General features: G+C 55.1%; 2 protein-coding genes across 7 annotated transcripts; one reads left to right on the top strand and one right to left on the bottom strand.

The window, feature by feature from the left end:
• Window positions 1–512: 512 nt before the first annotated feature.
• Window positions 513–15,923, bottom strand: ALDH16A1 (aldehyde dehydrogenase 16 family member A1). Of its 5 annotated transcripts, none has more exons than XM_014729786.3 (18): window positions 15,695–15,875; window positions 13,967–14,141; window positions 11,343–11,445; window positions 10,810–10,936; window positions 10,063–10,241; window positions 9,899–9,976; window positions 9,296–9,477; window positions 9,057–9,209; window positions 8,389–8,574; window positions 8,101–8,196; window positions 7,755–7,891; window positions 7,483–7,588; window positions 7,269–7,399; window positions 6,770–6,937; window positions 6,345–6,546; window positions 2,039–2,224; window positions 1,601–1,723; window positions 513–1,087 (listed from the first exon to the last, which is right to left on the bottom strand). In XM_014729786.3, exons 2-18 carry the CDS (start codon window positions 14,000–14,002, stop codon window positions 926–928), a joined length of 2,355 nt encoding a protein of 784 aa, XP_014585272.2. In that variant the 5' UTR covers window positions 14,003–14,141; window positions 15,695–15,875; the 3' UTR covers window positions 513–925. The 5 variants fall into 5 exon arrangements, with proteins under 5 accessions (XP_014585272.2, XP_014585276.2, XP_014585266.2 ...); XM_014729790.3 differs by having other exon boundaries at window positions 13,967–14,116; window positions 15,695–15,860; XM_014729780.3 differs by lacking the exon at window positions 13,967–14,141 and having other exon boundaries at window positions 15,695–15,923.
• PIH1D1 (PIH1 domain containing 1) lies at window positions 14,932–20,836 on the top strand. Of its 2 annotated transcripts, none has more exons than XM_001491759.5 (10): window positions 14,932–15,084; window positions 16,720–16,813; window positions 17,148–17,214; window positions 17,620–17,799; window positions 18,932–18,993; window positions 19,085–19,166; window positions 19,612–19,741; window positions 19,994–20,069; window positions 20,426–20,569; window positions 20,715–20,836. In XM_001491759.5, the coding sequence occupies exons 2-10, from the start codon at window positions 16,724–16,726 to the stop codon at window positions 20,754–20,756; spliced, it is 873 nt and encodes a 290-aa protein (XP_001491809.1). In that variant the 5' UTR covers window positions 14,932–15,084; window positions 16,720–16,723; the 3' UTR covers window positions 20,757–20,836. The 2 variants fall into 2 exon arrangements, with proteins under 2 accessions (XP_001491809.1, XP_070080839.1); XM_070224738.1 differs by lacking the exon at window positions 14,932–15,084 and adding an exon at window positions 15,984–16,069.
• Window positions 20,837–22,501: the final 1,665 nt, after the last annotated feature.

The following is a 22,501-nucleotide window of genomic DNA, read 5'->3' as shown; positions in this document are numbered from 1 at the left end:
ACTCCAGGTTCTCAGGACCCAGGGTGCCCGGATGCATGTCTTGCCCTGTCTTCGGTAAGGTATCTCTGTAGCCTTCCAGAAAATTCCCTTTTATCCTAAGCTAGCATGAGTGAGTTCCTTGCATCGAAAAGAATTCTAAAACAGTGGTATGGTGGAGTGGCTCATTTTGGCTCACGGGAACCGACTGCTAAAAATTCAGCAATCCTGGGGGCCAGCCTGGTGGCATAGCGGTTAAGTTGTGCACTCCACTTCAGTGGCCCAGGGTTGGCGGGTTTGGATCCCGGGTGCAGATACACACACTGCTCATTAACCATGCTGTGGCAGCATCCCATATATAAAGCAGAAGACGACTGGCACAGATGTTAGCTCAGGGCAAATCTTCCTCAGCAAAAAAAAAAGAAGAAAAAAATTCAGGAATTCTGTCATTTGGTTGTTCAATTATCTGGAGCTTGAAATCTGACGCCGTGGGAGCATTTACACTGTGGAAACTGGCAGAAGTCACTTACCAGGGCTTTTGTTTTATTGCAGAGAGCTACTGAATTTTATTTTAGACCAGCACCCTATGGATTCTGAGGCAATGCAGGAGGAGACAAAGTTAAAGAGCAGGAGCCACCGGATGGAGCAGACCAGAAGAGACGAGAGGCCCCATGGCCTTGGCTGGGGCTTCCAAGGTCCCCTTATCGGTTTCATAAACACTGTGTGGTTCTGGAGCCAGCCCACTGGGCTGCCAAGTCTCAGAACTCAAATGGCCTCAAAGAGACCAGAAGTTGCAGCTTGCTGTCTCCCTCCCCTCAGAAGCCCAGCCGAGGTTGGTCAGGGTGTCTTAGAGAGCACGGGAACCATCATAAGAGGAAAGTCTCAGGCGTCTGGTGACAGTTTGCACCCATCTCTCCTCCGTCCAAGATGCGGTGGTGGTACACAGGCGTCAGTCTCCCATGGGCAGCCACAGGGCCTTGGTCTGTGCTGCCCGCAGCCCCAGCTCTGGACCTGCCCCCTCAGCGTCCTGATCCCAGGCCCGCGGGAGGCCCCTGTTCACCCACACTGGCTTCAGGTTTCCTGCTGAGGCCCACTCCACAAACTGGGAGCCCTGGCGAGGGGAGAGGGGGCATCAGCAATTCCGGCGGCTTGGTTGCTAAGCAGCTGCTGCCTTGGCAACAAGGACTCTTACTGAGGAGGGGCCTCAAGGCTTGACCTAGGCTCTCTGGCTACACTGCTCAGCTCCTAGCAAGAGAAACTTCCAGATGCTGAGGGAAACAGGGCTGACCTTTGTGGCTAGGGAATTTCCTCCCTGTTGACAGCCCACATGCAAAGGAATGGGGCCCGAGGCTCTTGTTAAGGAGGTTTAAGAGGGTGGACAGTGGGCTTCTGACTCTGTCGCTAGGATGTGGTCCTTAGCAATGGGTTGTCCAATAAGATTAGGTGTTTGGGATGGGCGGGGTCTCAGGCCCCTGTTGCTAAGGAGATCCTTTTCCTTAGCAGCCGGGCTCTAACGGGGCAGGACCTCAGAACCTGGTTGCCAAGGAGTTTCTCCCCCTTAGCAACGGGAGTTCAGGTGCCGCCATGTTCCCAAAGATGCTGAGGAGAGGCAAACAAAGCGTACCTGGACAGATCCGAAATACCACAGGGCCTGGACGTCCTGGTGCAAGGCCAGGCAGCGGGTCAGGTGGTCACGGTCGCCTGTGACCACGTTCACCAGGCCTGCTGGCAACAAGGTGGCCACATCCTAGGGGATCGGAGAGTGGGTCATCCAGGGTGGCAAGGGAAAGAGAGAGAGAGCCCAAGGGCAGGGGGGCAGGGCGAGGTGTGAGCACCTGGGGAGTGGCCATGGGCTCCCGGAAGGAATGGGGCTGGGGTCCTGGTCCAGAGAGAATGGTCATTGGGTCTACAAGGAGTGAAGGCTTGGATGTTGGGACTGGGGTTCTCCAGGGGGTGGGGGGAGAGCTGAGCTCTGTGAGGGCCTGGGGGCACCTTCCATCAGTCTGCTGCCCTGGGGCTGCTGGGAGCCACAGCGGACAGGCAGGAAGGCAAGTGACGGTACCTGGCAGACCTCCAAGGCGGGGATGGGACAGGTCCCGCTGGGCACCAAGACCACAGTGTTGCCGTGGGCCAGGGCGGGGGCCAGCAGGGACACGAAGGCCAGCAGGGGCCACTCGTCCGGGCACACGATAGCCAGCACACCCAGCGGCTCCCTCAGCCGGAGCACGGGACCTCTCAGCTCTGCTACCTGCAGGGACAGGCAGGAGGTCAAGGGCGGGACAGGGGAGCCTGACTGTCCTCCCAGGGCCTCCTCCATCACCCGCCCTTCTCTCCTCTCATCCCCATCTTCGCTTCATCACAATTCCTATAGCAATGTAACAGGTGATGGTTCAGAGCACAGACTCTGGAGCTAGGTGCTGGGTTCAAGTTCCGGCTCTGTCACTCACCAGCTGTGTGACCCTGGGCAAGTTACTTAACCTCTCTGGGCCTTAGTTTCCCATCTTTAAAGTGAGGCTAATCACAGTGCCTACAACAGAGATTTGTTGTTAGGATGAAATGAGTTAATGTGTGTTGAGGGCTCAGAACCTGGCCCATGGGTTTGTTTGTGCGTGTATGTTTTTTGTGAAAGCTGTATTGAATATATTTGACATTCACCGAACTGCACACACGTTAAAGGGTACAATTTGGGGGCCAGCCTGGTGGCGCAGTGGTTAAGTTCACACATTCCGCTTTGCCAGCCCGGAGTTCACCGGTTCGGATCCCGGGTGCAGACATGGCACCGCTTGGCAAGCCATGCTGTGGCAGGCGGCCCACATATAAAGTAGAGGAAGATGGGCCCGGATGTTAGCTCAGGGCTAATCTTCCCCAAAAGAAACTCAAAATAAATAAATAAAGGGTACAATTTGATAGGTTTTGAGAAATGTGAAACCAACCACTACAATCAAGATAATGAACTTCAGGGCTGGCCCTGTGGCCAAGTGGTTAAGTTCGCGTGCTCTGCTTTGGGGGCCCAGGGTTCGTGGGTTCGGATCCTGGGTGTGGACCTACACGCCGCTCATCAAGCCACGCTGTGGCAGCGTCCCACAGAGAGGAACTAGAATGACCTACAACTAGGATACACGACTATGCACTGGGGCTTTGGGGAGGGAAAAAAAAGAGGTCCGAATCAGAATCCCAACGACATTCTGCACAGAAAGAGAACAAAGAATGTTAACATTCATATGGGGTACAGAAGACCCCGAACAGCCAAAGCAATCCTGAGAAATAAGAACAAGGCTGGAGGCATTGCAATCTCTGACTTCAAAATTACGAAGCCACAGTAATCAAAACAGCATGGTACTGGTACAAGAACAGACACATGGATCAATGGATCGGAACTGAAAGCTCAGAAATAAACCCACACGTCTACAGTCAGCTAATCTTCAGCACAGGAACCAAGAAGATACAACAGAAAGAGGAAAGTCTCTTCAATAAATGGTGCTGGGAAAACTGGACAGCCACAGGCAAAAGGATGAAACTTGACCATTATGTTTCTCCATACACAAAAATAAACTCAAAGTGGACCAAAGACTTGAAGGTAAGACTGGAAACCATAAAACTTCTGGAAGAAAATACAGGCAGTACACTCTTTGACACGAGCCTTAAAAGGATCTTTGTAAATACCGTGTCTCCTTGGACAAGGAAACAAAAGAAAAAATAAACAAGTGGGACTTCATCAGACTAAAGAGCTTCTGGAAGGAAAAGGAAACCAGAATCAAAATGAAAAAACAACCCCCCAACTGGGAGAAAATATTTGCAAGTCATATATCCGATAAGGGGTTAATCTCCATAATATATAAAGAGCTCACACAACCGAACTACAAAAAAAAAAAAAACAACCCAATCAAAAAGTGGGCAGAGGACGTGAACACACATTTTTATAAAGAAGATCTACAGATGGCCAATAGGTAGGTGAAAAGATGCTCAACATCACTAATCATCAGGGAAATGCAAATCAAAACTACACTCAGATATCATCTTCTGCCCGTTAGAATGGCTATAATGACCAGGGCAAAAAATAACAAATGTTGCAGAGGGTGTGGAGAAAAGGGAACCCTCATCCACTGCTGGTGGGAATGCAAACTGGTGCAGCCACCATGGAAAATAGTACGGAGATTTCTCAAAAAATTAAAAATAGAAATACCATATGACCCAGCCATCCCACTACTGGGTATCTATCCAAAGAACTTGAAGTCAACAATCCAAACAGACTTATATACCCCTATGTTCACTGCAGCATTATTCACAACAGCCAAGATGTGGAAGCAACCCAAGTGCCCATCAACGGATGAATGGAAAGAAGATGTGGTATGTATATACAATGGAATACTACTCAGCCATGAAAAAGATGAAATTGTCCCATTTGCATCAACATGGATGGACCCGGAGGGTATGATGTTAAGCAAAATTAGCCAGACAGAGAAAGACAAACACCAGATGATTCCACTCATATGTGGAAGATAAACAAACACATGGACAAAGAGAACAATTTCGTGGTTAGCAGGGGGAAGAGAGAGAGGGAGGGCAAAGGGATGAAGGGGCACATTTACACCGCGTCTGACAAATAGTAACGTACAACTGAAATTTCCCAACATTATAAACTATTTAGACCACAATAAAAAAAAAAAAGAGGAAGATTGGCAACAGATGTTAGCTCAGGGCCAACTTTCCAAAAAAAAAGAAGAAGAAGAAGAGGACAAAAGACTTAAAAAAAAAAAAAGATAAAGATAATAATGAACTTTACCCCAAAAAATTTCCTCGTGCCCCTTTGTACTCCTTCCCTCCTGCCCCCATTTGAACTCTCTCTGTCCTCAGACAACCTCTGATCTGCTTTCTATTAGTTTGTATGTTCTAGAGTTTTCTAGAACTTTCTAGATACGGAATCATAGAGTCTTTTATCTGCTTTCTTTCACCAGCTCAGTCATTTTGAGATTCATCCATGCTGTAGCATGGACATTCCTTGACCGCCGAGCAGGATTCCACTGTGTGGATGAACCACACCTCGTTTCTCCAGTAACCTATCAAGGGACATTTGGATTGCTTCCAGTTTTTGGCTACTCTGAATAATGCTGCTATAAACAACTGTATGTAAGTCTTTCTAGGGAATCTATGCTTTCAGTTCTTTTGGGATAAAACCTACAAATTAAGTCTATTGAAACAAATAACTAGGAATCATGGTGCGTTATATGGTAAGAGTGTACTTCATTTTTTAAGAAACTGACAAACTGTTTTCCAAAGGGGTCGTCCCTCTTACATCCACCTCACAGGGTGCGAGAGTCTCAGTTCCTCCACATTCTCACCAACACTTGCTATGGTCCGTCTTTTGAATGTTGCCACCCTAATGGGTGCATAATGATATCTCGTCGCGGTTTTGAGTTGCATTTCTCCAATGACTAATGAGCTTATTGGCCACCCACAAGCAAACAGTTTGTGAGCCTTTGGCTACGTCTCAGGCCTTAGGTGCTCAACTCATTTAGTCTCCGTCACAACTCCTCATGGTCAATAGTGTCGTATAATTGTATGACTGCAATCATTCATGGAGGAGACCCAGGTCCCATGACTTGCTATCTTTCTGTTATCTCCATCCCTGAGTGCTCCTATGCCATCGCCCGAGTCGCTCAATCCTCCTGCCTTCTTCACTGGACCCGCCATATGGGTCACACCAACCCAGTATCCATATGCAGTTGCATATTATGTACATAAATGAAACAAAAGTCACACCAAGAAATACTCTGTGCAATGTACTCTCTATTTTCTATCCTATTCTCTTTTTCTAAAAAAAAAAAAAAGCCATGGGGCCTGGCACAGTGGTTAAGTTCACATGCTCCACTGGGGCAGCCCAGGGTTTGCAGGTTTGGATCCCGGGTGTGGAGCTACACACTGCTCGTCAAGCCATGCTGTGGCAGGCGTCCCACATATAAAATAGAGGAAGATGGGCACAGATGTTAGCTCAGGGCCAGTCTTCCTCAGCAAAAAGAGGAGGATTGGTGGCGGATATTAGCTCAGGCCTAATCTTCCTCACCAAAAAAAAAAAAAAAGAAAAGAAAAGAGAAAAAATTCATGGTTCCAACTCACTAAGTTGATTTTACAGCCCAGTAATGGGTCACTAAAAACAATCTGAAACGCTCCTCTATAAGGTGAGCCATATGCCCATTACACAGATGAGAATATCAAGGTGCAGAAAGGTGAGGCCACTTGCCGATGACCATGCAGCTGGGAGCCAGTGGGGCTGCGCCTGGACCCCACATCTGGCTTGCTCATTCCAGAGCCCCCGCTCTGACCCCACTGCAGACTGCCCACCTGGCTGCCCACACACGGACCCCTCTCACCTGCAGGGTGTGGCCCTGGGCCTGGGCCCGGGCCCCCCAAGCCCGAAGCCGCCTCACACTCAGCTCCACCTCGGCCTTGGCGACCTTGAGCTCCACTCCGTGCCTCTCCAGCCTCGCGGCCAGTGCGGACTCCCTGCGCTCCAGCGCAGCCGCCAGGGCCCCCAGGAGGGCTGCCCGAGCCCCTGGCGACTGGCCCACCCAGCTGCGGGCGGACAGTGCACATCGGGGTCGGCATCCTGGTCCCGGCTCTTCCCAGGTGCCCCACCTCTGTCCGCAGCCCCTACCCCGGGGGTCCAGGCCCGACAGCCCATCCTTCTGGGGAGGGGAGTGAGGGGCCAGACCCACATCCCATCAGCCCTTGGGGGTCCCAGACTGCCCCCTCTGATGCCCCACGACCCCTGGGCTTTCCCGTGCGACCCGCTTACCCAGGGGCAGCCTGGTGGGCAGCCTCCACAGCACCGCGGATGTCCTTGGCTCCGCCCTCAGCCACGTAGCCATGGAGATTGCCGTGGGAATCCTGGATGGGCCTGGAGCTCCGGGCCCCAGGAGCCTGGAAACGGCCCCCCACGAAAAGCCCATAGGGGGGTGCTGAGCTGGAGCAAAGTGACGCGTGAGGCTGGGTCCTGGGGCCAGGGCTGCTCAGAGCCCATGGCCTCCCATTGGATGAACCACCCCAGCTCCCACGAGCCTCTGGGGGACCCCGAATCCCTGGCCCCAGGAGTCTCTGGGAGAGCAGACTTTCACTTAACAGAATTAAGACTCTCATCAGGGGTCGGGGTGAAGGCGTCAGACCCCGAATGCAATCCTCAGCAAGCCCCTCGATGGCTCTAACAAATTGCCCTCCAGGCCAGTTGGCCATAACCTCCCCTCGCCCCGTCCACACCCTCACGGATTCTGGGCGTTGCAGCCCCTGGAACAGCTCACCTGGGCCCTGTTTCAGGCCCAGCTGGAAGGGTGGAGGGGACAGCAAGGCCAAAGGTGTCATAGTTCAGATTCTCGGAAAGGGAGGGCTGCCGGGCAGGAGTCCCTGAGGGCCGCAGATACTCATAGAGACCCTATGAGAGGGACAGTGTCAAGAGGATGCAAGGTGGCCACAGGGTGGACGGAGGGGTGGGATGGGTGGGGAGGGGGCACTCACATCTGGGCCCCCGTGCCAGGAAGACCCACTCTCCTTGCAGCCACCTGTGGGCACGGCAGGGTCTCTGAGGCCGTGGGCATTGATCCACACTATTCCCATCCGGAGCCTGTGGGGACAGAGGGGGACATCAGAGAGAAGAAGAGAAAGCTGAGGGGGGCAGTGAATCAGAGAGAGTGTGGGGAGAGGGACCAGACAGAGAGGCGGGGACACCAAGACTGAAGCTGGGCCATCCCAACAGGCCGCTTCTTGGGCCCCTGCAGGTGCCAACTGACCTGTAGCCCAGCTCTAGGGCCTGCCCCAGCCTCTCGCTCCACACGCTGGCACTGCCTCCTCGGGGCGTCCCGTTGGCCACTGCCAGGGCCTCCTTGGCTGTGCGGAATGGGGAGGCCACCACCAGAGGCCATGGCACCTGGAAGGGGTGACGAGGGAGTTCAGGCGGCCTGGCCAGCCCCTCCCTCTGACACCCCACCCACTGCGGGACCAGCTGAGAGTAGTCAGCAGCCCCCAGACCCAGGCCAAATGGCCAGCCCAGGGGCCTCCGCAGCTGGAGTGCTGCTGCCCATATCAGGCTGAGGACATGGGGATGGAACAGGATCTCTGGGGTCCTACGGGGCTCACCTCAGTCTGGGCACATGGGGAGGCTGGGGGCAGGTCAGAGATCAAGGTTGGTGGATAGAATGGGCTGTCTGAGGGCACATCGCCAGCCTGGAACACCTGGGGAGAAAGAGACATAGATCAAGAAGTCCACCCCCAGCCCCTCCCGCCCAAGGACCCGGGAGCCCAGCCCCCAGCCCCTCCTCCCTCAGACCCGGGGTTTCAGGCCCCAGCCCCTCCTCCCTCAGACCTGGGAGTCGGGTCTCCAGGTCCCTCCTCGCCGGCACCCCGGAGTCTTTGCTCCCAGCTCACCTGCGCACCCTGGCTCTGGGCCTCGTGCACATAGCGCTGGGCCAGGTCACGTGCGGCAGCCCCTCGGGCCCCCATGTCTACAGCCCCGTCCAGCCCTCGGCCAACCCGAAGCCGCCCCATCCGCGCCTGGAGCCGTGTCATCGTCTCATCCCACACAGACTCCTGGATGAGAAGCCTGAGGCCGCCCTGATAGGAAAAGGGGTGTCGGGGCAGGTGAACTCAGGGCCCATGTGGTGGGGACAGGTCCCCACAGAGGGCCGAGACTCAGGGACACACATGAACACATTAAAGGGGGATCAGGGAAAAGTGGCCGAGGACCCTGGAGACTCTGAGGCCCCGAAGCCCAGGTACGAGATGGAGTTACAGAAAGTTGGTGATTCAGGGTGAAGAGAAAGGTTGGAAAACGAGAGACATGGATACTCCGAAAAATGAAGAGATCCTAACGAATAAGAGATACAGAGCCCCTGACTCTGTAAGACCACGAGAGCCAGGACGTGGGGATTCAGAAACTCGGGGTGATGAGGAGCCCCACATAAGCGACGGTGTAAAGATAGAGCTTTGGGATGCAAAGAACTGAAAATGAACATGAACAGAGACTCAGGGCCCCAAGCTCTGGACAGAATGCACAGCCCTGAGGACACGAGGGGACATGAGTGCATGGGTCTCACCTGGCTGCGGTCGGACCAGGTTGCATCCACGACACCCTCCACAGCCGAGTCCACATCAGCTGCCTCTGTCAGCAGCAGCAGCGACTCGGCCCCCAGGGCCAGGCTCAGCTCGAGACCCTGGCCCGCCAGGGTCCGCCGAAGGGTACGTCCTTCCTGTGGGACCCCCGCAGGGTTCAGCTCAGGGAAGAGCATTCCAGCCCCCGAGCCGTGTCTCATCCCCCTCCCAGACCTGAAAATACCTCGACAGCTCCACAGAAGGCCACCTTCTGGACTCCAGGCTGGGAGGCCAGGACTGGCCCCAGGGAGGTAGGGCCACTGATCATGTTGAGGATTCCTGGGAATGAGCCCAGTTCTCCTGCCAGCTGGGCCAGGAGGAGGGGCGCCGGGGAGGCTGGGGGCACGAGGACCACCACAGTGCAGCCTGGGAAAGGTAGGCAGCTCAAGGATCCTGGAGTCCCAGCCCCCAGCCCTTCCTGCCTCAGACCCAGGAGTCCAGACCCCCAGCCCCTCCTCCCTCAGACTGGGGAGTCCAGGCCCCCGGCCCCTCCTCCCTCAGACCCAGGGGTCCAGGCCCCCAGCCCCTCCTCCCTCAGACGAGGAGTCCAGGCTCCCAGCCCCTCCTCCCTCAGACCCAGGGATCCAGGCCCCCAGCCCCTCTTCCCTCAGACCCAGGAGTCCAGCCCCAGCCCCTCCTCCCTCAGACCCAGCGGTCCAGACCCCAGCCCCTCCTCCCTCAGACCCAGGGATCCAGGCCCCCAGCCCCTCCTCCCTCAGACCAGGAGTCCAGCTCCCAGTCCCTCCTCCTTCAGACCCAGAAGTCCAGGCCCCAGCCCATCAATTACCCACAGCCAGGGCAGGGCAAATCCTCCACATCATCTCAAGGAAGGAGAATGTGGGTGGCACGATGAGACCAATTACTCCTGCAAGAACAAATGAGGGGACTGGGGCAGGCACCGATGGGTCATAAGGGAGGCGGGGGCTGGGGGCCAGGACTCCTGCTTCTCACCCATGGGCTCCCAGCCTGCCAGCGCCTCCTCCTGGGTGTGTGCCTGGACTGCATGGTACTGGAGCAGCTGCTGGGCCAGCGGGACATCCCTGTCTCGAACCTCTCGAACGGCCCGTCCAGTAACCAGGGACTCCAGGGTCCACAGCAGGCGCTGGTGCTTCTGGATCATCTTGGCCAGCCTGTGGAGAAAACAAGTGGGAAAGTCATTTCCCACTATCCCTCAGCCTGGCGGAGGCCTGGAACATGCCCCATATACCTGGACTACAATTCCCATGAAACCCTGGGGGCATCCCCACCATTTACTAGGGGTGGAAGGCACCAAAGATTCATGGGAAATGTAGTCTGGGAACACTCCACACTTGAGAGTGCAGTGTAAAGATGTTGGCCACTTGTAACCCCCAAAGGTGCTGGGAAATTGAGGCTTAGGCTATAATATCAATTGCACTCCGGGAAATGGAATCTTTGTCTCCAGCTGCCCCAAGAATGTGCTGGAAAATGGCTCCACCAGTCCCGGTAAGCTGCAGAGAAATGGAGCTCGGATGAGCCCCAAGGATATTCTGAGAAATAGAGGCTTTGTCATTACTGTCCCAGTGGATAGTGGGAAACAGATGTTTTAGTTGCTAAAGGCTCAAAGGCATGCTGGGAATACGAGCCTTAGCTGCCATGAATTCAATGGGATATTGGGAAATAAAGTTTTGTTCCCAAGTCCTTCCCCACCTCCTGGGGTCCAGATCTCAACTACATTACCTGGTCAGGTGCTGGGCCCGACGGGCTCCGGGGAGCGTGCTCCAGTTCTCCAACGCGGTCCTGGCTGCCTCCACGGCTGCCGCCACATCCTCCGCCTGGGCCTGGAGGCAACTGGCCAAGTTCTCTCCTGGGAAGATGAATGGGAGGGAAGGGAGCCCATGTCAGAACTGGAGGGGGCTGAGATTTCTGGAGCCCAGTAGCATCCCAAGGCAGTAAAGTTTGTCTCCAGCCTACTCTGGGTCTCAGTTTTGCCCTCTGACAAATGGGGATAAATCTATCGGTCATTGCTCTGGCTGGGTCCCACAGACAAGAAAGGGATTTTAGTAGACAGTGACTTCAAAAAGTATCCACAGGGAATTGGGACCATAATTAGGACGCTGATTATCAGAAAGAGCTGGAAATCTCAGCCTCCTCCTCTCACCAGTTGCTCCCTGCCCTCAGGGCCCTGAGCAAAGAGAACGGGGTGTTGTTGGTGGGTACGGCTGGGGGTCTAGACACCTCTCCCTCCCAGAATGACTGGGGACACCTCATACCTGTGATGGGATCCTGGCAAGGCACTGAATTCCTATGTTCCGGCTTTAACCACTTTCCATTTACATAGTGACCCAAGTGCCGGTCCTGGGTGTCCAGCCAGGCCTGGGGGAGAGGGGGACGGTTTGGAAAGGGGTCTAGGAGGCAGCTGGGAGAGCTCAGTCCCCATGCAGAGTCTGGGTCAAATGGCAGCCCCAGGGGTAACATTGATGAACCACCAAACTGTTTTCCACAGCAGCTGCAGTTTCCCATTGCCACCAGCAACATATGAGGGGTACCCTATTGGCTTTTAAACATAAACGTGAATGTAAGATGAATGAAACTGTTAGTGCCACCTAAATAGCTTAAGATAAACACAGCCAATGGTTAGCATAAGGGAAGCCATCTTATAGAGGGAAACTACGTTGGGACTCTAACAAGACCCCCCTTTTCCTCATTAGCAATGCTCCAGTTCGCACATAGCTTAGAAAAGTACACATCTGCTTCTCTATTTTTGAAGGCTTGGCTTATACACAGACCTCCTTATTCTGATAAGACGATAACTTTGTTTTTTCAGCTTTTCCAGGGATGTGACGACCTTCGGGAAAAAAACCTCTGCTGATATCCGTCGTGGGTGAAGAGAGAAAGGAATGTTCTGTAGTCTCAAGGACGACAGCTCCAGATGGTCAACATCCCAAGACCCCCCCCTTTGTAGCCCATTTGTCCACAAAACTGCTTCAAAATTTTGTAGCTTTAAGATGGTTCTTTAGGACACGAGTCCACCATCTTCCCCCTTGCTGGCAAGCTGGAATAAAAGACCCTTTCTCTCCTACCATCTTGCCTCCCGACTGTTGGCTTGTCTTGTGGCGGATAGAAGATCCCCTTTGGCAGTTACAAAGCCTTTTCTCCTCCATGGAGAAATGACCTTAGGTTAACTTGCTATTTTCCTGGAAACCTGATACGATTCAGCTGCATTCTGAGGCAACATCGACCCCTGACAGGTCCACTGTCCCTGGCCTGGGGAAACTGGGAACACGCCGTAAATATCCAGTAGGAAGCCAGATCACTGGGGCTTTCTGGAGTGCTGTGCATTCTTGGGACGGGGCACGCCCCTTGCCAGGACCCTGGAAGCAATGCCCAGGAGGCTGGATCAAGCGGTAGTAGGCTCTCTTCGGGATGTATGCCTTCTATGCCAGGTGGCTTCCAGGCCTACCTGTGTGATGGCGTTCCCTCCCACCTCAGCTGTCAGCTGTCATCATGTGCGGGAGCAACGTGGACCCTCACTGAAGACACAGGGCTGATGCTACCCTGCCACGTGTAGCTTATTTGGCTGTGAGGCATCTAACTGAGGCCAAGACAGCACACGGGCGTTGCAGGAGGGGCAGCCTAGCATCGAGTTCCTGGAGTTAGGGGCCACACAGCCCAGGTTTGAATGTGGCCCCAGTGCTTACTTGCTGTGCAACCTTAGCCAGGGCCTTCGAACACCCTGGCCTCGGCTAAGCCAGCTGGGAGCTGACTGGCAGATGAGGATAATCATAGTCCCTCCCTACTCCACAGGGCCATGGTGAGGATCAAATAGACCAATACACGTCACAGGCTCAGAGCAGCACGACTTAAGACTTTCTTTTTTTTTTTGAGGAAGACTGGCCCTGAGCTAACATCCATGCCCATCTTCCTCTATTTTATACGTGGCACGCCTGCCACAGCATGGCTTTTGCCAAGTGGTGCCATGTCCGCACCCGGGATGCGAACCAGCGAACCTGGGGCCCCGGAAGTGGAATGTGCACACTTAACCGCTGCGCCACCGGGCCGACCCCGAGACTTTCCATTAATTTTATTGCATTTCGCCTCCACGTCTGCTAAATGTTTCTCTCTCTCTCTGGTCCTGTCTTCCCTAAATCCTTGCTAAATCCAAGACACGCCTCCCACTTTTTCCTTCTACAAACTCTGTTTTCTCTTACCTTCCCCGATGCCACATTCTCCCGATTTTTCTCTAACCCTGCTTACTTTAAAATGAAATTGTCAGGGGCCGGCCCCATGGCCAAGTGGTTAAGTTCTCGCGCTCTGCTTCGGCGGCCCAGGGTTTCACCAGTTCAAATCCTGGGCGCAGATATGGCATCACTCATCAGGCCACGCTGAGGCAATGTCCCACATGCCACAACTAGAAGGACCCACAACTAAAAACACACAACTATGTACTGGGGGATTTTGGAGAAAAAGGAAAAATAAAATCTTTAAAATGAAATGGTCAGCCAGAAGTCTCAAATTCAAACATACCTCCCCCCTGGCCCGCCGCCCCTGCCACCCAGGGAAAGAGACATTTTTGAAATAGTTGGGGATATATGAACATGAGCTGGGCATTAGATGATATTGAAGAAGGACTGTTAATGTTGCCAAGTGTGAAAATGGCACGGTGGTTACATTACAAAATGAGCCCTTATCTCGTAGAAATGAGGATTACAATATTTATGGGAAAATAACATGACAACTGGGATTAAAATCACTCCAGAAAAAAGGGAGAAAACAAAGAGATACAACATTAGACCAAATGTTGATAATTGTTGAAGTTGAGCGATGGGTAAACAGGAGTTCAGAATAATCAGTATTCTGCGGAAGTTTGCAAAACTTTCCCCAAAGAAAAACAAACCTCTAAAAGAATGTCCGCAGGGTGCTGCCAGGCCATATTAGTGCGAGAAGGGGGCCTGCTGGAGACTGGGAATTCAGGACTTGTCTAAAAACAGTCGCTACTGGATCCAGATGATTTTTGTCAGGAACTGTGAGCCAAAGCTTGCCAACTCTGAGGATTGGATTTTCAAGAGGAGCTGGAATCCCGGATGTTTACACGGAATTAGTTGTTGGCTAATTCACATTTTCAAACATAAAGGTCAGGCCAAAGAAAATGTTTGTGGGTTGAGTCTGGCTCACAGACTGTAAGGCTGAGACCCTGGCACCTTGGCTTGGGGTGGTGGTGGGGGCATGGCCTCTGAATCCGGGGGCTCAGCTTCACTTCCAAGTGTGGGAATTCTCTGTACTTTATCCCAGATCCTCTTATCTGAGTCTACACTCTATTTCTAGATAATCTGGTCACTCCCATGGTTCTTTCTACATGGGTGACTCCCAGGTCCGTTTCCAGATCTGAGGTTCAGGCCCAAGTAGCATTTGACTCCTGCCACAGCCCAAGGCTATCCCCAGGTCCTTTACACTCATTATGTGATAACCAAGCTCAGCCTCTGTCCCCCCTGAGTCCGGCTCTTCCTAGGTTCACCATGGGGTGGGGGCAGAAGAGCCACGCAGTCACATGACCAGACCCCAGTTCTTGCCCTCTCAATCCCCTATACCCTGTTTCTCCTGGATCTCTGCCTCATCCCCTCCTCTCCATCTCCACAGCCCGCGCAGGCTCTGGCCTCATCTTCCTCCACTTGGCCAGCCTCCTTTTCTCTCCATTAAGAGAAGCCCACGCTTCCCACGCCCGGGTGCTAGAGGCCCCTGTGGGATGACGAGAGCCCCACGGCGGGATTTTGAGGGGTCTAGGTAACTACAGAATATTCAAGGCACCCTACTTATGCACCAAGGAACCCCAAGGTGGTTCTGGGAGACGCTGAGGGGTCATGTGAGTCTTAGGGAAGTTCTGAAGAACCACGAGGGATCACGGGATCCTCATGAGGATCTTAAGAGGCCCTGAAGAATCACGGGAGCCCCAAGGGACATTCTGAGAGGCCGTGAGGGGTCAGGGGAGCCCCACGGGGGTCTTCGGAGGGGCAGCAGGTAATTACAGTAAGGTCTGATGTATTCTGGGGTTGAGAGTTCCCGAGATCATAGGAGCCCCGCAAGGATCGAGGGGGCCCTGAGAAATCACGAGGGCTCTGCGGGGGTTTCGAAGGTCTCCGAGTGAGAAAGGGAGCCCCCCAGGAATGCGGGGGGTCCTGGAGGACCATGAGAGCCACGGAATGTTCTGGGGGAAACGCGGGAGGTCTGAGGGGGTTCTGAGTGTCCTTGAAAGATCACGGAGCCCCAGAGGAATTCGGAGTCCCGGGGGATCACGGGAGATCCTGAGGGGGCCCTGAGGAATCCCAGGAGCCTCTCGGGGGGGGTTCTGAGGAATCGGGGAAACACCTCCGTGAGCTCTGCAGCGCGGAGCACAGCAGCTCCTAAGAATCAACGCAAGAGACTAAAAGGCTGAGACGGCCACCGCAAGGGCTCCTGGGAACATGCTCCAGGGCTGGGTCTAAGGCGGGGCGGGAATCAAGGGACGGAAAGGGGCGGGGCTGCTGAACAGCCGCGGAGGATCACGGGAGTCCGCGCACAAAACAGGGCCTGGAAGTGGGGGGGAAGGTGAGGGGGGACGTGTAGGCAGTGTGGCCAGGCAGGGCCTCACCAGTGCGCATGCGTGGCTCTCCGGCGCGGGTCCGTACTCCAGCGTGGTGAAGATTTCTCGGGCGCGGGGCGCTGTGCGCGTCGCCGCAGCCATCACCCCGCCTGAGCCGCTTTCCACGAAGGACTGCGGGGCTCTCTGCCAAAGGGGAACCTTGGGGTCCGAAGTCGGCACCACCCACTCCAGCCCCAGGGGCGGGGCTACGGAGATAGAGCGTAACCCCGCCTTAGGACCCGGTGACCCCGCCTACAGGCCCGCGTTGGGGAATATAGTTTGGAGCATGCGCAGTCCTCAAAGCGGCGGGGGAAGAGGGAACAAAAATGTGGGCGCCTCGCAAATAGTTAGGAGGGCTCCAGATTTAGAAGGGTGACCGTATTGGTGTGTCTTCTCGCCCCCCTGTTCATATATGGGAGACAGGAAGTGCCGCTTTTAGTCCAAATTACGTTTACTAGAGAATCGACTCTAGCTCTGGGACGAAGTGATAGTTCAGAGATCAGAAGGGGGTCTTTTAGGATGGACATTGAAATTAAAGTTTTGAAAGTGTGCCAGCCTTGATTGCCCCGTTAGTTGGACAGACGTGTTTGTCGGTAGAAGTGTGGCTTTAAGCGACACAGGAAGTGTGGCACTTAGTGCGCAGTCTCAGGATTTAGTTTTGATTGGTTGAGGTGAGAGGCGGGGCTTCAGATTTAGGCCATGATTGGTCAGTAGCGCGCATGCGGTTGCGGGATTGACGAATGAACGTCGGGGTAATCGGAAGTGTGGCTTGCGCAGAGGCCGGAAGTGTGGCTGTCATTTACACATGGGGCGGGTAGGACCTAGAGAGCATCTAGAGATATTGGCTCCCAACGGATTTGACGACGGTATCTGGTCTGAGTGGAATTGTAGTCTCAGGCCAGATTCTTAGATTTTCGTACAGAATCGTGGCTGTCGGGAGTCGGTTGAGGGCCCGGCCGCAGGCCCCAGAGTTCGGATCCCGGCGAAGGTTCCCCACGTCGGGGTTGCTGAGGACGCCTAGGTCTCTTCCCCAGGGCCATGGCGGACTCGAGGCTGCTGGTGCCAGAGCTAAGCGAGGCAGAGACGATGGGCGCTGAGACGGCGCGTTTCGAGGAGCTGCTGCTGCAGGTGCGCCCTGACCAGCTCCTGGGTCCCTGGGTATTCGGGGGGTGTTTTTCCCTTAGTGCTCAGAGATGGGACTACAGTTCCCAGAATGCAGTAGGGCGGCAACTGGGCCTTACATGGAATTGTAGTTGCTGAACTCCCAGTTTGCTAGGTTCTGGAAGAAACGAAAGTGGGGTTGGGTTTGTTCTTTGGGATCCTCAAAGGAGGAAAAGGACATAGTATGTCTTATTCCCTGCACAGCTCAAATACATAAAAATCGCTCGATAAACGTTTGAAGAACAAAGGAGGGGTCTGATAACTCAGACGCCACATCTAGAGGTTGTTTTCCTTCACACAGGCCTCCAAGGAGCTCCAGCAAGCCCAGACAAGCAAACCAGAGTCAACACAGATCCAACCTCAGCCTGGTGAGGAAGGCAGAAACCCAAAGAGGGAGGGACAGAGTTCCAGAGAGAGGTGGACAGAGACTGGGGGCTGGGGACACAGAGAGGAGAGAGGAAAGAGACAGTAATAGAGCACAGAGGCCTGGTGGGGGGTGGGGTGGGGTGGAGTGAAGAGACCCAGAGAGAGCAGGGAAGGGGCCAAGATCCAAAGAGAGGATGGGGAGGACAGGAGTGACTAGGGGGACAGCGGCTCAAAGATAGAAAGAGAATCAGAGATCCTAGGGGCAGGGAGGGGAACGGACCAGAACATGGAGGACCGAGACCCAAAAAGGAGGACAGATCAAAAGGCGGTCGGAGATCGAGGAGTGCGTGGACAGAAACTGAGCCCCATGCAGAGACAGATGGTCAGGACAAACCCATTCCCACCAGGTTTCTGCGTAAAGACCAACTCATCGGAAGGGAAGGTTTTCATCAACATCTGCCACTCACCCTCCATCCCTCCTCCCGCTGACGTGACCGAGGATGAGCTGCTTCAGATGCTGGAGGAGGACCAAGCCGGGTTTCGCATCCCTATGAGTCTGGGAGAGCCTCACGCTGAACTGGATGCAAGTCAGTGCCCTCAGAGGACCCAGGAATCCAGCCCCCTGGGTCCTTTCTTCCCTAGGATCCAAAAATCCAGGGCCCAGGATCCTCCTCCCTCAGGACCCAGAAATGTGGCCCCTCTGATTTGATCCTTTCTCCCGTGGTGAATCCCTAGCCTCCTGGGCATCCAGCACCTGCCGCATAGGGCAGTCCTGGTTCTGCCCACCTATCCAGGCTGGCACTTCTCCCTGCCCCACCCCGGGCCGAGGGACGGCTGGGCAGTGTACTCATTAGTGGATCTCCTGGCTGTAGTCCCGGGCCAGCTCTCGCCCTCATCCCTGTTTTCTTCTCCTCCCTTCTTTCCTGTCTCTCTCTCTCCGCCTTGTCGACCTCTGTCTCTGTTGCATTTCTGTGTCTATATCGTTGTTTTTTCAAATCACATATGTCCCCTGAAGTCTCCTGCGACCAAGCTTTGGGCAGTGCCCTGGGGAGTAGGGACTTCTCAAGCCCGGAACTTGCCGGTGAGAAACTCCTAGTCTTGGGCAAGGGCGAAGGAGACAGATGGGACTTCAATGTGGTGTGATTGGTGCTGCGCTGCAGAGAGCTCTAAACCCCACCGAGGGTCAGGGAAGGCTTCCTGGAGGAGGCAATTCCAGATATAAGATTTGAAAGAACCAGAGGTGTTCTTCAGGCCAAGGCAGAGAAGAGAGTTCTAGGCAGAGGGGACAGAGGGATCCAGAGAGAATGACTGAGTTGGACTGGTCAGTAATCAAGAGTGTTTGGAAGAAATTTAAAGGGACAAGGTGCTAGAAAAGTGAGCTTCTTTCCAGGTAGGAGGGGTAGACCACACAGGGCCTGCAGCCTAGGCTGAAGGACTCAGACCTTAGCCTGGGGGCACCGGGGAGCCATGGGAGGGGCAGGGTCAGCTCTGGGACACGGTGGGGAAGGACCAGAGGGGAAGAGGCTGGAGCTGGAGAGGAGACTGGTTATGAGAGTCCAGACTGGCAAATGCGTGTTTTGAGTCCTCATTTCCTGATCGCCTCCGAATCTCTCTGGCTCTTGTGGCTGCTGTCCTTTATTGTTTCTTCCTCGTGTCTGTGTCTGGGCAGTGGCGTTCCCATGGAGGCCTGGGGGTCTCACCCCCTTTCTCTCCCCGCAGAAGGCCAGGGTTGTACCGCCTACGACGTAGCTGTCAACAGCGACTTCTACCGGAGGATGCAGGTTGGGGGCGGGGCTGCGGGTGAGGCCTGGGCTGGGGCGTCTTCCTCCACCTCCAGCCCTCCCGCATCTCTTCTGTGCTTCTCATTCCTAGAACAGCGATTTCTTGCGAGAGCTCGTGGTCACCATTGCCAGGGAGGGCCTTGAGGACAAATACAGCCTGCAGCTGAATCCAGGTGGGGGGCAGGGCCTGGGCCACCGGGGAGGGGAGAGGGAGAAGAGAGAGAAGAGGTCTCCCACTTTGGGAGAGGTGGGGCTGGTGCAGGCAAGGATTTTCTTAGTCCCTAGGCTGCGGATTCAGGGGAGAGGGCGAGGCTTCCCTAGGTGAACCCGGGGGCCGGGCCGGCCCGGGATTCCTGGGAAGGGGCGGGGTCTGGAGAGCCTGTGAAGGACGGAGCCAGCGGTATCTCCAGGGGGCAGATTTTATTGGCTAATACCCCTGGAAGGGCGGGGCCAAGGTGGGCGGGGCTCCTAAAGCCAATCTTGAGGGTGTGGTCAGGTCCCTGGCATCCTCGGAGGGTCGGAGTCTCTCCCAGGAGGCTCTTCCAGTGTAGAACCTCCTAAGGGAGCCATGGGAACCCTGACCCATGGGACCTTTGACCCTGCGCACCTTCCCCGCAGAGTGGCGCATGTTGAAGAACCGGGCTTTCCTGGGCTCCATCTCCCAGCAGAATATCCGGTCCCGGCAGCGTCCTCGGATCCAGGAGCTGGAGAACCTGTACACTCCCGACTCCCTCCGACCTGAGGAAAGGTGGGTCTTCGATGAGTTCCCTCTCTCCTGTTTCCCCAACGCTCTTTGCAGTCCCTCCCTCCCCATAGCCAGGCGGTGTCCTGGAGCTTTGGGAACCCAGAGAGGGGAGGAGCAGAACTCCCACTGAGAAGGCATCCTGAGGCAGCAGGGCTGGTGAGAGGGAGAAGAGGAGGGAACAGCATGCAGGCAGAAGGAACAGCCTCAGCAAAGACCTGGCAGATCTTTGTGATTCTGAGTCTCGTTCCTCCCAAGCCCTGAAAAGCCTCACTTGAACCTTTGGCTGGAAGCCCCTGATCTCCTCTTGGCTGAAATTGACCTCCCCAAACTGGTGAGTGCACGCTGGAGTAGAGTGGGAGAATGAGGTCTGCAAGGGTTGGGTTTTCCGAGAAGGAGTGATCTGGGCTTGTTTCGGGACCTGTGTGAGCCTGGCTACTGCTGCCCTCTGAGCGTGGGGCCTCCTCTGTCCCATGGGGCCCTCAGGCTCACTTCCGGTGTCCCGAGGATGCCCAGAGCATTGTAAGCGCTCACTCTGGAGACCTGTAATTACTGTCTCTCATCTCTTCCCTGGGAGATGAGACCCTTTAAATATGGTATCCCAACATGCGAGGCTTCTCTCCCGGGTCCATGTTATTATCACCCTGTTGCTGGGAAGGGAGGGGTGGGCTGATTCCACCACATCCCCAGGATGGAGCTCTGGGGCTGTCGCTGGAGATTGGCGAGAACCGCCTGGTGGTGGGGGGCCCCCAGCAGCTGTACCATCTGGATGCCTACATCCCCCTGCGGATCAACTCTGACGAGAGCAAGGCGGCCTTCCATCGGAAGAGAAGGGTACCTAGGGTGATGGGGGGAAGAGGGGGAGGTGCAGGGAAGTGGGGACACTGGGGGACCTGCACTCCTGGGTCTGAGGGAGGAGGGGGCTGGGGGCTGGACTCCTGGGTCCTGAATCCTCCTCCCCTTTCCTCTCTCTCCTCAGCAACTGATGGTGGCAATGCCCCTTCTGTCGGTGCCTTCTTGACTGGCTGTCTGCCCATCTTTCCGAGTGGGGAGAAGAGGCTGGTAGCTTCTCTAAAATTGAAATAAAAGATGTTTCCATTGTTCTGTCTCTGGCTGGGAGTACAGGGGAGTGGGAAGGAAGAGGGACATTGGACCATAGCCCTGGAGGCCCGTGGAGGTCCCTGCCCCAGCTCAGGCCCCGCGCTCTCCCCTGCATCCTCCCTCTGGCCTCCGTGCCTCCAGTCTCTCCCCACCCTCCCCGTCCACCGCCCTTCCTTGGCTCCCGCGCGCCCCCAGGAAAAGGTCCAACCCCTCAGCCCAACCCTCCAGGCTCTGTGGTTTGGCCCCTTTCACACCTCATTTTGGCCTCTTCCTCCCTCTTATTCAGACTAGTCACATTGAACAGTGTTCTGACCACACGGGTTTTTTTGCACCTTAGTTTCTGCTGTTCCCTCTACTTACAATTTGCTCCATACAACCCAGGACATTTCTAGTCGTCTTGTCCTCACAGGGGACGTTTCCCCAGCCCTTTGGTGATCAGACCCACGCCATCATCTCTAGCCTTTCCTACCCCTCGAACTGAGAAGCTGCCCATTCCTGGAACTGTAATTCACATCACAATCACTGTTTTCCCACTTCCCGACTCTGCAAGTATCATTTTCTCTGCTGCGGATACTAACCCCTCCACCCCCGCATCCCCATCATCCTTTTATTGAGCTTTCCCTGGAAAGGTTTTCAAATTTCCAGCTTTCTCTGATCTTTCCCGGCTGAGTTAGAATCCTCCTCTGGTGGTCCGCAATACCCAGGGTTACACTCACAGCTGTGTCCCCTGTGGTGTGACAATGCCTGACATACAGTAGGAACTCAATATTTATTGAATGAATGAATGATTGCCAACAGCCTCTCCTTCCGTAGCGAGTCCTAGGAGGATGAGAAAATAGAGGAGCCTCAGTGGTAAATGTTGGAAGGACAGCAAGGAGGTCGGTGTGGCTGGAACGGAGTGAATTGGGGGCGAGGGGGAGTAGATGGTGAGAAGGCGCAAAGGTAGGGGATGACATCGGATAGAGTGGTGCCTCTGAAGGAGCAAACGTGGTCGCCGTGTTCACCAGAGGGCGCAATGTATCCTCAGCCCACGGTCTCAGAACTACAACTCCCAGCGGCCCTCGGAGTACGCGACCCTTTCGAAGCAAACGGTGAGGTCCAGCGGCCGCTGGGACTTGTAGTTCACACGGGAACTCTCCCTGGGAGGCCGAGAAACTCATTCCCAGGTCTTGAAAAAGTGTGGGGCTGGGTCCTTTCCGCCTTCCTCTATCTCCATGGTGATGGTTCCGGCGAAGGCCGAAGATTTGGCAGCAGCGGCTCCCCCTTCCCCCTCCCTCCTCTTCACCATCTGCTCCACCTTCACACCTGGCTCGGAGCCGCGGCCGCCGCCTCCGCACCCAGGCAGGGAATTCTGCCGCCACAGGGTGGCGCGTGGGGACTGCTCCGCCGGCTACTCCTCCCTGGGACCCAGGGGTCCGGGCTCCCCGGGAATCAGGGGCTTTCTCAAACATAGGCAAAACTGTGAGACCCAGAGACCCAGCGAGACAAGGCGAGGGGCGAGAGGCCGCGGCGGGCAGTGGCAGCCAGGCCACCCCGTCCGTAGCGCCCGCCCGCTGCACCGACTGCTCCCTCCCACCCCCTTGCGGGCCTGTGCCACATCATGAAAATTTAATCCCAAATGCATTTGCGGCCCGAAGCAGGGGGGGAAGGGAGCACGCTCCTGTG

The sequence above is a fragment of the Equus caballus genome, chromosome 10, assembly GCF_041296265.1.
Source record: "Equus caballus isolate H_3958 breed thoroughbred chromosome 10, TB-T2T, whole genome shotgun sequence".
Taxonomy (NCBI): Eukaryota; Metazoa; Chordata; class Mammalia; order Perissodactyla; family Equidae; genus Equus; species Equus caballus.
The sequence above is the reverse complement of the archived record's forward strand: the minus strand, read 5'-3'. Positions and strand labels throughout refer to the sequence as shown.